Source organism: Aotus nancymaae, unplaced genomic scaffold (assembly GCF_030222135.1).
Source record: "Aotus nancymaae isolate 86718 unplaced genomic scaffold, 86718_ANA_hifiasm-v0.15.2.pri h1tg000092l, whole genome shotgun sequence".
In the NCBI taxonomy this organism is placed as follows: domain Eukaryota; kingdom Metazoa; phylum Chordata; class Mammalia; order Primates; family Aotidae; genus Aotus; species Aotus nancymaae.
In genome coordinates this window covers 12955279-12969893 of record NW_026988507.1, presented here as the reverse complement: position 1 = coordinate 12969893, position 14615 = coordinate 12955279, and the positions used below count along the sequence as shown (strand labels likewise).

Here is a 14615-nt window from a genome sequence, read left to right as displayed (position 1 = left end):
ACCATGTCATGCTTCCCATGATCTCTTGTCCCAGAATGGATGGCCCTTTTGTTTGTCACAATGTAATAGAAAGGCTAAAAGCTAAATTTCTCTTCACCATAAAATCTGAGCAAATTCAGTTTGTGTGGGGGAGACAAAAACCAGAAAACCAGAGAAGGGAGATATGAAAAGCTTCTAAGAATGTCAAACCACACTTGAGACTGACAACCTGGAGTGCAGTTGTAAAGAATAGAGGCGAGACTGCAGTACATTGAGCTCCATAGAGACAGCGCCGGGGCAAGTGAGAGCCGGACGGGCACTGGGCGACTGGGCCTCACTGAGGAAAAATAACTAAACATGGGCAAAGGAGATCCTAAGAAGCCGAGAGGCAAAATGTCATCATATGCATTTTTTGTGCAAACTTGTCGGGAGGAGCATAAGAAGAAGCACCCAGATGCTTCAGTCAACTTCTCAGAGTTTTCTAAGAAGTGCTCAGAGAGGTGGAAGACCATGTCAGCTAAAAAGAAAGGAAAATTTGAAGATATGGCAAAGGCAGATAAGGCCCGTTATGAGAGAGAAATGAAAACCTATATTCCTCCTAAAGGGGAGACAAAAGAAGTTCAAGGATCCCGATGCACCCGAGAGGCCTCCTTCAGCCTTTTTCCTGTTCTGCTCTGAGTATCGCCCCAAAATCAAAGGAGAACATCCTGGCCCGTCCATTGGTGATGTGGCGAAGAAACCGGGAGAGATGCGGAATGACACTGCTGCAGATGACAAGCAGCCCTATGAAAAGAAGCCTGCGAAGCTGAAGGAAAAATACGAAAAGGATATTGCTGCACGTCGAGCTAAAGGAAAGCCTGATGCAGCCAAAAAGGGAGTTGTCAAGGCTGAAAAAAGCAAGAAAAAGAAGGAAGAGGAGGAAGATGAGGAAGATGAAGAGGATGAGGAGGAAGAGGAAGATGAAGAAGATGATGATGATGATGAATAAGTTGGTTCTAGCGCAGTTTTGTTTTCTTGTCTATAAAGCATTTAACCCCCCTGTACACAACTCACTCTTTTTAAAGAAAAAAACTGAAATGTAAGGCTGTGTGAGATTTGTTTTTAAACTGTACAGTGTCTTTTTTTGTATAGTTAACACGCTACCGAATGTGTCTTTAGATAGCCCTGTCCTGGTGGTATTTTCAGTAGCCACTAACCTTGCTGGTACAGTATGGGGGTTGTAAATTGGCATGGCAATTTAAAGCAGGTTCTTGTTGGTGCACAGCACAAATTAGTTATATATGGGGATGGTAGTTTTTCCATCTTCAGTTGTCTCTGATGCAGCTTATAGGAAATAATTGTTGTTCTGTTAACTGAATACCACTCTGTAATTGCAAAAAAAAAAAAGTTGCAGCTGTTTTGTTGACATTCTGAATGCTTCTAAGTAAATGCAATTTTTTTATTAGTAAAAAAAAAAAAGAGAAGAGGCTAATGAGGAGGTTTGAGAAATGGGGCAGGTGAAGTAGTTTAAATGCAGGGACGTCTAACATATAATTTTCAGTTTGTCACTGCTGTGATTTGAAATCACTATTGCTGGGCACGGTGGCTCACTTCTGTAATCCCAGCACTTTGAGAGGCTGAGATGGGCAGATCACCTGAGATCAGGAGTTTGGAAGCAGCCTGGCCAACTTGGCGAAACCCTATCTCTGCTAAAAATACAAAAATTAGCTGGTGTGGTGGCGCATGCCTGTAATCCCAGGTTGGGAGGCTGAGGTAGGAGAATCACTTGAACCCAGGAGGCAGAGGTTGCAGTGAGCCGTGATCACACCACTACACTCCAGCCTGGGCCACAGAGTTAGACTACGCTTTAAAGCTATATATATAAATAAATACTAATAAAAATAACTCTGTGATCTCAAATAATTACTAAAATATGTCATACGTTTTGATGGTGGGAGGATAAAAAGAAGAGCTATGTTCCATTGGGGTGTGGGTGTGAAGCAAAGGGAGGAAAACAGGACCTATCTCAACTCCCAAGTTAGTTCGTCATTTATTTCAACTCCTAAGTTAGTTTGTCATTTGCTGTTCTTAATTGTGTTGTCACAGTGCCCTCTCATGGGCCATCCGTATCTAATTCATCCGTATCTATTAATTGAATCTAACCAGATTCAATTTCTGGCTTCAGAACCATCTGGCCAGTTCCACCATCTGCAGACAATTTCCTGCACCTGCTAACAAAGTATGCGTTAAGCTTGAGGCCTAGGGAGTAGCAAATTGATTAAAGCTGTTTACTTATCATCTTTGCAAAACATGGGCAGTTTCCAAAATATGACAAAGAGGCCTCCCCAACAGAGCTGTATATTTAATATTAACACTAGATCCGCATTAACCACTATGATTGACGGCACGGCTACTGGCAGCTTGGCTGTGATTGATGATCAAAATGTTGTCATGAAATGATATTGGAGAGATGCAATAACAATAGTCCAAATGACCTTTTCCAAGACAGATTAATTTCCAGTTATTAATGTAATTCAAAATAAACTTCCTCTCTTTAGGGATTTTAAGTTAGAACAAAGCCAGGCTACTCTTCAGCTAAGTTACTTGGCATCTATTCTGATGAGGAGTCCTATGCCAAGCCAGACTCACATGTGTTGGCTGGGTTTGATTGCCAATCCTGGTTGCAATTACATCAATTCAGAGCTGCTTAAATTCTTGTTATTCCAGATTTTCCAAATAAAAAAGAAAAGAAACCCCATATCCAGTGGACTAATATTATGTAACAAGCTTTATACGAGGTAGTGGGGAAAACCAGCTAAATAAGATCATCACTTCTGCCCTTCCTGAGCTCACTCTTGGTGAAGGGAGAGAGGGCATGTTAGTGCCATGTCCACAGTTCCTCTCTGCTCTCCCGCAAAATATACTGCCTGGCTAAGATCCATATGCCTAACAAGTACTTCATCAGTATGTGCTGAATTAATGAAGAAAGGAATGAAGAAATGAGGCAGAATGTATAGAGGTTAAGAGTTTGCCAAGGCTGAGTGTGGTGGCTCACGCCTATAATCCCACCACTTTGGGAGGTCAAGGCAGGTGGATCATGAGGTCAGGAGATTGAGACCATCCTGGCCAACATGGTGAAACCCCATCTCTACTAAAAATACAAAAATTAGCCAAGCGTGGTTGCAAGTGCCTGTAGTCCCAGCTACTCAGGAGGCTAAGGCAGGGGAATCGCTTGAACCAGGGAGGCGGAGGTTGCAGTGAGCTGAGATTGCACCACTGTATTGCAATCCAGCTTGGTGACAGAGTGAGACTGTCTAAAAAAAAAAGGCGGGGGTTGCCAAATAACCCCTTTTCTCCCATCTCTGCCACATACTACCTGTGTAAATTTGCTACTTCACTTTAATCCCTGGAGCCTCAGTTTCCACATCTGTAAACCTACTTCATGAGGCTATGATAAAATGCTTAGTATAGTGCCTCACATACAATAAGCACTTAAATAATAGTTCAATAATATTGTGTGAAAGACCAACAAGGAAAAATGGAGAAATGAGTGTGGTTAACTATGGGGGGTGAGAGTTCCTCTATTATGTGCTGTACAGCACATATACATTTAAAAATGGGAAATTGCTGAATTTGGGGACGTTCTTAAAGGTGAATAAGGAGTTTATTCTTGCAAACCAATTTATTCCATGGGATAGGACACATGATTTCTGGAGACAGTGACTCATGTGCTTACAGTTCTGTAACCAGAGAGAAAATATTTCTGTTCAAGTTAGGAAATTCTCAGAGAAGGGTTCTAAATGGTCCTGCAGGTCCATCCCTAGACCAATCACCTTAACCAGGTGCAGTAGACCCCTCCAACAGACCCGTGTCCTAATCCCTGGAGCCTGCAAACTCTACGTCTCAGGAGAGACTCTGTAGGTGTGATTAAGGGTACAGACTTTGAAACAGGGAGATTACCCTGGGTGGTCCAGGCCGGCCAATCTAATGATGGGCTCTTAAACACAAAGAGCCTTTCCTGGGGGTCAGAGGCCTGATGACAGCAGAAGAGTTAAAGAGATGTGACATGGCTAGCTTTGAAGAGGTTGGAAGGAGGTCACCAGCAAGGAATGCAAGGGACCCCTAGATTCTGGAAAGGCAAGGAGGTGGATTCCCCACTAGAAGTTCCAGGAGGGTTTGCAGCCCTGGTGGCTCCTTGATTTTAGTCCAGTGAGACCTGTGTGGGACTATTGAACTGTAAAATAATAGTTTTTTGTTGTTTTAAGCCACTAAATTTGTGGTAATTTGTGAAGGCAGCAATGGGGAACTAATATACTAGAGAAGCAAGGCAGAAAGCAGGGTCGCAGGTTCCAGTTCCTCCCCAGTTCTCTCTGCCCCACCTGCCCTGAGGCAGCTTGCTGAATGAGATCCCCTGCGTCCTCCACCACAGTGCACTCACCTCATTCCACAGGAATAAACTGCGTGAGAGAATGACATAGATGATGTAGTGATAAGAGGTAGAGCTCTGATTCTGCCTGAGCCCCTAGTTCCAGTCATTTGTTTTTTTGAGATGGAGTGTTACTTTGTCACCCAGACTGTAGTGTGGTGACTCGATCTTGGCTCACTGCAACCTCTGCCTTCTGGGTTCAAGCAATTCTCCTGTCTCAGCCTCCCGAGTAGCTGGGATTACAGGCACTCACCACTACGCCCAGTTAATTTTTGTGTTTTCAGTAGAGACGGGGTTTCACCATGTTGGCCAGGCTGGTCTTGAACTCCTGACCTTAAGTGATCCACCCACCTCAGTGTCCCAAAATGCTGGGATTACAGACCGCAGCCACCATGCCCAGCAGTTCCAGTCATTTTTGAGGCAAGTTAGTTCAGAGGTAATTTTCTGTCACTTGAAATTAAACTATCCTGCCTAAATCATAAACTACAGTGTGAGAGAGGGATGGTTGAAGGAGAAGAGTTGTTCTTAAAGGCCTTTTGAGACAATATCCAATAATAGTTTAATGTGATTCCCACAGGAAGCCACTGAAGAACACATTATTCTTAGATGCATGAAGACTCTTGTTTGTGGGAAATCCATTTAGCCACTCACTTAGCTCACTGCGACCTCTGCCTCCGGGGTTCACAAATCCCAAAGTGCTGGGATTACAGGCGTGAGCCACCGTGCCCAGCCCCAAATTGGTTTTTCTTTTCCCTCTAGTGAAACTCCCTGTGCATAGAGTATCCTGCCTTATGTTTTCTTTGTTTTTTTCTTACCGAATTAGAGCCACTTTCAAGTCTTTATCATTTTCATTTCCTGTTTTGTTTCCTGTGTACCAGATTAACTCAATGTTCTAGAGTCTAGACAGCTACTGGACAATCCGTTAAGCCTGACTGGTGGTGGTAGTGATAGAAAGACTTTTGAGCACTGGCCATGTGATCATTTTTCCTTCTCCTAGATAAAGATGCATGTTAATAAAAGACTCTGGATGTTCCATCCCAAGAGGTAATTTATAATTTCAATGGAAACACACAGTGGCATGCAACATTCATTACATTTTATTTTCTGGAATATATGTAAGCTTGCTCTTGTAATTTTGTCATTAGCAAATAGGAAAAGACTGTATCTTTTGTTGCCACAAATAAAGGAAAAAGTTGTAGTTCTGAGGCGCCCCAGGACACCCCAACCTTTTAAAGCAGTTACTGATTATGCCCATGAAGCTTTACCACGAGCCTACTCCATATTTTTTTGTCTGTCTTTTCTTGTTGGAAAGAGTAGAGACTACTCACAATTTTATCTTTTCTTTAGAAGAAAACAAAAGCTCCATCAACAGATGGATAAGAAGCAAAGTGAGCAATATCTGACTATTATGTAATATTATCTTTGGTAGAAAGTCAAGAGACTTGGAATAAAACTGTTTTTTGAAGTTCTGAAATGTTTGTTTTTAAAAATAATCAAAGAGAAGATGTTCACAAAACCTGTCAAGATGCCAAAACACCACTATGGGATCTTTAGGTCTTAGCTTATTTCATCCATTTGTTCACAAATATTTATTAAGCACCTGCTGTTTGTCCTACTGAACAAATCAAGCATGTTCCCTGTGGCTATTGTGTACAGCTAAGCAGGTGAATGGCACCCAATGGCGTTGCGTAGTGCACAATTTCCACCACTGCCGGTGGTCCCTGTCCTCATGGAGATTAAATTTAGTCACCTCTTTTTTGTTTTTATCGAGATGGAGTTTCACTCTTGTTGCCCAGGGCTGGAGTGCAATGGCGCGATCTCGGCTCACCACAACCTCCAACTCCCGGGTTCAAGTGATTCTCTTGCTTCAGCCTCCCGAGAAGTTGGGATTACAGGCATGCGCCACCATGCCCAGCTAATTTTGTATTTTTATTAGAGATGAGGTTTCTCCATATTGGTCAGGTCAGTCTCAAACTTCCGACCTCAGGTGATCTGCCTCCTCAGCCTCCCAAAGTGCTGGGATTACAGGCATGAGCCTCTCCTCACCTGCTTTAATTCTTTGCTCAAATGTCACCTTTTTACTTTGAGAAGGAAACCTTTGGAGGTTTGGAGTACAGGAGGGATACTATTTATCTAAAAAGAAAAACAACATTTGGAAATATAACAGTATGGGCCAGGCATGGTGGCTCAGGCCTGTAATCCCAGGACTCTGGGAAGCTGAGATGGATGGATCACTTGAGGTCAGGAGTTCAAGACCAGCCTGGTTAACATGGTGAAACCCTGTCTCTACTAAAAATACAAAAATTATCCCAGCATGATGGCGGGTGCCTGTAACCCAGCTACTCAGGAGGCTGAGGCAGGAGAATCGCTCGAACCCGGGAGGCAGAAGCTGTAGTGAGCCGAGATCTCGCCACTGCACTCTAGCCTGGGCAACAGAGTGAGACTCTGTCTCAAAAAAAAAAGAGAACAGTATGAGCAAAGAGTGAGTAAGGCAGTTATCAGATGTCTACTTTGCCAGGAATCAGGTCACAGCAAATGAAGGTTTAGACATAATATAGATAATAAATGCTCAGCTATTCCCCTCTAAAACTCTAACACTCTAAGAATTTTTCATGAATGCTCCCCCACCCCCCTACCCTCCATCCTCGTTTTTTTTTTTTTTTTTTTTTTTTTGTAGATTCGAGGTCTTACTATGTTGACCAGGCTTGTCTCGAACTCCTGGGCTCAAGCGACCCTCCTGCTTCTGCGTTCTAAAGTGCTGGGATTACACCGTGCACAGTCCTGAACACGGGGTTGGTTGGTTGGTTGGTTACAAAACCGCTAGAGAACTCGCATATTCTAACCTGCGCTGGTTTTTGTATTTTTGCAAAATAACACCCCACACGTTCTAGTACCAAAGTATAGATTTTTTTGCACCCAGTTTGATTGTCTGCGGCCATAAGCTCTTCTTCTTTTTTTTTTTTTTGAGATGGAGTCTCGCTCTGTAGCTCAGGCTGGAGTGCAGTGGCACGATCTCGGCTCACTGCGACCTCGGCCTCCCGGGTCCTGGTTCAAGCAATTCTCCTACCTCAGCCTCCCAAATAGCTGGGGTTACAGGCACGAGCCACCATGCCCAGCTAATTTTTGTATTTTTTAGTACAGACGGGGGTTTCACCCTGTTGGCCAGTCTGGTCTTGAACCCCTGACCTCGTGATCTGCCCGCCTCGGCCTCCAAAGTGCTGGGATTATAGCCCTAAGCCACCGCTTAATGTCTTCTTTAAGCCTTTCCAACCCGTCCTTGCAGAGAAAGTGTCTTTATAAAGAAGTTAAACTGGATAAACAAGAGATACATCATTGTGCTTAGCACATATTCACACCTGGCACTGTCACATCCATCATGCCTTGAGGACAGGCATAAATGTATGGTTTTCCTCCTACGCTCCAGGGCCACTCTTAGCCTTTGACCTGAGCCTGCGCAGCATCCCCGCCCCAGGCCAGGGCCAGCCGGTGCCGCGCAGCCTCCTGGAAGCTAAGGAAGATAGAGTTCCTCCGCGTCAGAACTACAACTCCCAGCAGGCCTTGCTTCTCGCCACCTCCCTCGCAGCGCATGGCCTGCCGGGAGGGGGGCAGGTAGCCGGCGGCCCCGGTCCAATGGGTGCCGGCTCCCGAGGAGAGGGCGGAGGAGAGGAGGAAGGAGGCGAACTCTGGGCCCCAGCCCCATTCATTGCCGCGGCCGGCGGGCACGGGGGCCCGTGTTTTCAGAGTCATGGAGGCGCTAATTCCTGTCATTAACAAGCTCCAGGACGTGTTCAATACGGTGGGCGCCGACATCATCCAGCTGCCTCAAATCGTCGTAGTGGGAACGCAGGTGAGTGCCACGGGCGGCGTTCGCCCTGGTCAGACCCCGGCAGCAGGCCCGGTCGGGGCTGCGGCAGTGCCCACTCTCGCGCCATCATTTGCGGCCGTGGGAGGAGGGCCTTGCTGGGGGCCCCAGGGCTCTCCGGGCTCTGCCGCGCCCGCTGGCCCGGAGCAGCGTCGCATCGAGGCGGAGAATCCGGGGCCCGGCCAGGGGCGGAGCCGGCGCGGCAGGCCTGGCTGGCGCGGCGGGTCCTGGGGGCAGGAGAGGGAAGGATCGGCCGGCGGGCGGAACTGGAGTCCGCTTGGACCCGGCGCGGCCTCGTCCGCGTGCCGCTGCCTCCAAGGGCACCTGGGGGACGCGCGGGGCACTCGGGGCACTCGGGGCCGCGCTGGGCTTGGTGGGCTGGCTGGGCCCGTCGCGGTTGGCTTCCGTGCGGCGTGTGTTTTATTTTCCCCTTGCTTTGCCCAGGGACTGCGGAGTTAGTTTCGGAACCGCGCTGTTGAGGCTGAGAGGCGCTACGGTAGAGCGCCAGTGTTTTCCTGCAGTGTAACTTCTCCAGGTTTCGAGAACGCCGAAGCAGGTTTAAAAAAAACAAACAAAACGTGTTATCTGGAGTTCTGCCGGTGTTGGGAAGGAATATCCGATTTTTCTGCGTAGGCTGTGGTTTTTGTCTTCCCCAGTTTTGTGATCGTGACCTAAATTGGGCATAAGTTTCTCTGGTCTTCTCATAGCTAACTCATAATTTTTTTTTTTGTATGCAGAAGTGTTGAGGAAATAAATGTTATTTCTAGCGTGATAGAGAAGTATAAGTTTCCTTTTCTTTGCCTGCTGCTTTTATTGACCTAAGAATCGTAGGACTTCGATTAGAGTTCAGAGAAACGGATTTTAGAAATTACTTAGTATATTGATTTTAAGTGCCCCATTTCTTAATAGTATCTTTTCTACTGAGAAGGTGACGTTTTCCCCATCAGTTTCCATGAGGTGCATGGTATAGGGTATAAATATTATGAAAAGCAACTTAATGTTCAAAATATTAGTGGCTATCCAAACACTGGAAAGCACACCAAACACTGGAAAGAATACCGAACACTGGAAAGACTAGACATCCTGTACTTTTTTTTTTGCTTTTATATAGTTGTAGCAATAGAAATTGTTTTAGAAACACATTTCCTTGGTCTGCGATACGATTGGGAAAGATTCTGCTCAAGCTTGCCTACATATTATAGTATTCGTAACACTTAATGTTTGTAATGTAATGTTTGGAGACTTAGAAGCATCAAACATAAATTATGAGAATTTTTTTTTTTTTTAGACGGAGTCTCGCTCTGTCACCCAGGCTGGAGTGTAGTGGTGCCATCTCGGCTCACTGCCACCTCTGCCTCCTGGGTTAAAGAGGTTCTCTTGCCTCAGCCTCCCAAGTAGCAGGGACTACAGGCATGTGTCACCATGCCCAGTGAATTTTGTATTTTTAGTAGACACAGGGTTTCACCATGTTGGTCAGGCTGGTCTCGAACTCCTGACCTCAGGCAGTCCACCTGCCTTGGCTTCCCAAAGTGCTGGCATTACAGGTATGAGCCGCCGCGCCAATCCGAATATTTTTTATTGAATGTAATTTTGTTCAGTCTAAGTGCTCTGTAAATACTTTGAATAAATAAATATTGCTCACTCTAACCACAAAATGTTTTAAAATACTGAGACTTTTATCAAAACTGACCTGTTTTTGGAAAAAGAATTAGAGATAATATAGGTCTTTGATAGTAATTCAGAAGTGTCACCTAGCTGCACACCTGAGACTTTCCATATACTTTTAAAAGAGATTCTTAGTGTTTTTTAAGCATGAGGAAGTAAAAGAATTAGGGATATAGTGTATCGGCATAAATAGTTTAAAATCAAAATTTTAAATTCTTTTTACACAAAATAGAGTTTATTTTGGTCAGTAAACCTGTTGGCAAAATAGAGTGGCAGGAGAGAAAAGTAAAGATCCCATCCTTCTGAAAGCCATTAACGTGCAAAAACCATCCTAGTACTGACCGTAATATGCTACATTTGCATGTTGATGTTTGAAATTTATCAAGAGGTCAGTTTTTCTACTTGATTTAATGAGGGTTATCTCCAGCTTAGTCCTTATTAGCTGATAATCAGTCTTTTACTCAAGTACAGAAGAAATATAGAATAGAAATTGTCTGGGGCAGGCAGATCACCTGAGCCCAGGAGTTCAAGATCAGCCTGGGCAACGTGGGGAAACTCCATCTCTACAAAAAATACAAAAATGAGCTGGGCGTGGTGGCGTGAACCTGTAGTCCCAGCTACTCAGGAGGCTGAGGTGGGAGGATCACCTGAGCCTGGGAGGTTGAGGCTGCAGTGAGCTATGATTCTGTGATGGCACTCCAGCCTGGGCAACAGAGTGAGACACTGTCTCTTAAAAAAAAAAAAAAAAAAAAACTACAGGTGTAGTCTCTATATTATCCCTACCTTAAATGTCTTCAGTTTCTTTTTTGTTGAACTTTTTGGAACAGTGATTCTCGGACTTGAGTGTGTATTAAAGAATCACTTTGAAAATAAGTTTCCTGGATTCGATCCCCAGAGGTTTTGATTTTATAAGCCTGGGGTGAGTGAGGGACCATAGGTGATTCTGATACAGATGGTTCCTAGATCCTAATTTGAGAACTACATTAGTGAATCATTGAATTTTAAAATGCATGATACTGGGAACAGCAGGAATAATTCGGGGAAGTTGAATCTGTGGCATACTACCGTCCTGACTTCGGTGGCATTCTTGCTCCAGTGTATCACTTCCCAGGCAACCATTGCTGACCCCTAAATGTTTTAAACTTTAGTTTTATGAAATGCCTATATGACAGTTATTTGGGGGCTAGGGACTTGGAGGAGTTGAGGTGAGCGAATCATGTTTACAGCTATCAATCATTTACCTGTTTTATGTGTTAGCTAAATAAATTGCTTTTCTTTTTCCCTGGTGGAGATCATCTGTGTCAAATGAACAGACAGTGGGGAGAGAGAAGGTTGATACTTTTAGACCATGGTATACTTTGCAGGTGGAGGAGATAAGACTTAAAACAGCTTTTGTGACTCAACTTGGGAAATGTAATCCTATTTCTTAAATTAAGAATTGGAAAGGGGAGCCCTCCAGGTTTGTAATCTAAACTACCATCCAATATAGGTATCCTAATGCAGATGACATTAACCTGTGACTCTGGCTTGGTGTTCCTAGTAATGTACTTCACACTTTTCCTTTTATTTCGGTGATTACAGCATTCCGTCTTCAGTCATTCAGACACATGTAAAAGGAAAAACAATTTGGATTTCTAATTTTTATTTTTTTTAGGGTCTGGCTCTTTCATCCAGGCTAGAGTGTAATGGCATAATCCATAGCTCACTTTAAACTCAAATTCCTGGGCTCAAGCAGCCCTCTTGCCTGAGCCTCCTGAGTAGCTGGGACTACAGGCACACACCATTATGCCTGGTTAATTTTTAAAAAAAATTTAAAAATCTCTGCCTTACTGTGTTGCTAAGGCTGGTCTCAAATTCCTGGGCTCAAATGATCCTTTTGCTTGGACTCCCAAAGTGCTGGGATTAGGTGTAAGCTACTTTACCCAGCCTAAAAATAATTTGCATTTTATTTTTATTTTATTTTTGAGATGGAGTTTCGCTCATCACCCAGGCTGGAGTACAATGACATAATCTTAGCTCACTGCAGCCTCTGCCTTCTGGGTTCGAGCAATTCTCCTGCCTCAGCCTCCCAAGTAGCTGGGATTACAGGTGCCCACCACCATGCCTGGCTAATTTTTGTATTTTTAGTAGAGACAGGGTTTGACCGTGTTGGCCAGACTGGTCTCAAACTCCTGACCTCAAGCGATCCACTCATCTCAGCCTCCCAAAGTGCTGGGATCACAGGCCTGAGCCACCGTGCCTGACTAATAATTTGGATTTTAATTACCAATTCGCAAATCAGCTTTCAAAAATTCAACATTAAAAATACTGAAATATTCATATAACACAAAATTCACCATTTTAAAGTGTACACAACTCAGCAGTGTTTAGTACATTCACAGAGTTGTACAACAATCACATAGTGTAATTCCAAAATATTTTTATTACCTGAAAAACAAAACTTCTGCCCATAAGCTGTTACCCTCCTGCTTTGTCCTCCCCTAACTTCTGACAGGTTATGATTTTATAAGCCCAATGTGGGTAAGGGACCATAGGTGATTCTGATACAGAGATGGTTTCTAGATCCTAATTTGAAAAATATTAGTGAATTATTGGATTTAAAAATGTATGATACTGGAAAAAGCAGGAGTCACTGGCAACCACTAACCCATTTTCTGTCTCTATGGATTTGCCTATTTTGGAATTTTGGATATTTCACATTACTGGAATCCTATAATATGATTTCATCTTTTGAGTCTGGCATCTGATGTTTTTTTTTTTTTTTTTTAGAACAGAGTCTTGCTCTGTCGCCCAGGCTGGAGTGCAATGGATCTTGACTCACTGCAACCTCTACCTCCTGGGTTTAAGTGAATCTAAACCCAGCCTCAGCCTCCTGAGTAGCTGGGATTACAGGCATGTGCCACCATACCCAACTCATTTTTTTGTAATTTTAATAGAGATGGGGCTTTGCCATGTTGGCCAGGCTGGTCTTGAACTCCTGACCTCAGGTGATCTACCCTCCTCAGCCTCCGAAAGTGCTGGGATCATAGGTGTGACACTCAACATAATGTTTTTTAGGTTCATCTATTATGTAGCCTGGCAGAATAATAAATATTCTATTGATGGATTTTTGGGTTGTTTCTGTTTTTTGGCTATTATGAATAATGCTGCTGTGAACATTCATTTTGTGTGAATATGGGTTTTTAATTTTCTTGGGTATATACCTAAGAGTAGACTTGCTGGGTCATATGATAATTCTTATGTTTAAGTGTTTGAAAAACTGCCAGATTGTTTACATAGTGTTTTCTTTTTTATTTCTTAAATTTTTTTTTTGAGACAGGGTCTCACTCTCTCGTTCCGACTGGAGTGAAGTTGTGCAGTCTTGGTTCACTGCAACCTCTGCCTCCCAGGCTCAAGCGATTCTCCTGCTTCAGCCTCCCGAGTAGCTGGGATTACAGATGCATGCCACTACTGCCCGGTCACTTTTTGTATTTTTAGTAGAGACGGGGTTTCACCATGTTGGCCCGGCTCATCTTGAACTCCTGACCTCAAATGATCCACCCACCTCTTGTCTCCCAAGTGCTGGGATTACTGATGTGAGCCACCGAGCCCGGCTGTGGCTGCTCTGTTTTACATCCCCTCCAGGGTTCTGGTTTCTGCACATCCTTATCAACACTTGTTACTGTCTGTTTTTTTTTTTTTTTTTAGTGCTAAATCATTCTGGAATTCCTTATTTGAAGAAAAGCACTTTTTGACCCCTATGCCATTTCCTTTTCTGATGGCCAAGTCTTTTCATAGTTCGATGTCTCTTTTTTTTTCCCCATGAGCACTGCTATCTACATTTTAATATTTATTGACTATAGTTTAATTCCTTCTGATGCATTGTTTTCTTGTGTTCTTAGATAAACTTATGGTTTTTCCTTTTCTTTTTTTGTCTAAATTATGAGCTGCTGCGTTTTTTTAACTTAACAAAATTGAGGTGAAATTTATAGAACATAAAGTTAACCCTTTTAAAGTATACAATTCAGTGGCATTTAGTACATTCATAATGACATCTCTGTCTAGGTCCAAAACAAGTGTAACACAAAAGAAAACTTGTACTATTGAGCTGTCACTCCCTATTCTTTCCTTTCCATTTAATGGCTGGGTAATATTCTATTATATGTATAAACCATATTTTGTTTATTCAGTCATCCATTGATGGGCAATAGCTTGTTTCTACCTTTTGACTGTTGTGAATAGTGCTGCTATGAACATTTGTGTACAAGTATTTGAATACCTGTTATCAGTTTGGTGTATACCTAGGACTGGCATTGTTGGGTTCTGTGATAATTTTGTTTTAACTTTTAGAGCAACCACCAAACTGTTTTCCACAGCAGCTACTCCATTTAAAAATTCCCACCAGCAACGTATGAGGGGTGCAGTTTTTCTATATCTTTGTTGACATTTGTTGCTATTGGTTTTTGATTATTGTCATCCTAATGGGTATGAAGTGGTATTTCATTGTAGTTTTGTTTTGCATTTCCCTAATGACTAATGGTGCTGAACATCTTTTCCTGTGCTTGTTGGGGTTGTCTTATTGTTGAGTTGTAAGAGTTCTTTATATATTTTGCATACTAGACCCTTAACAGTATGTAATATACAAATATTTTCTCCCATTCTATGGGTTTCATTTTTTTTCTTTTGGAGATAGATTTTCCATCTTTTCCCCAGGCTGGAGTGCAA

The 14615-nt window shown here is 43.3% G+C and overlaps 1 protein-coding gene and 1 pseudogene across 10 annotated transcripts in view; both read left to right on the top strand.

The window, feature by feature from the left end:
• Positions 1-322: 322 nt before the first annotated feature.
• On the top strand, positions 323-1055 carry LOC105706650 (high mobility group protein B1-like; annotated as a pseudogene).
• A 6981-nt stretch (positions 1056-8036) lies between these two features.
• The window catches only part of DNM1L (dynamin 1 like), a 63697-nt gene continuing 57118 nt past the window's right edge, over positions 8037-14615 (top strand). For 9 of the 10 annotated variants that reach the window (XM_012437180.3, XM_012437179.3, XM_012437175.3 and 6 more), the window contains exon 1: positions 8037-8231. In XM_012437180.3, the coding sequence (XP_012292603.1) occupies positions 8130-8231 (102 nt within the window). In that variant the 5' untranslated portion in view covers positions 8037-8129. The remainder of the gene's footprint in view (positions 8232-14615) is intronic. The other variant, XM_012437173.3, reaches the window with a different exon arrangement.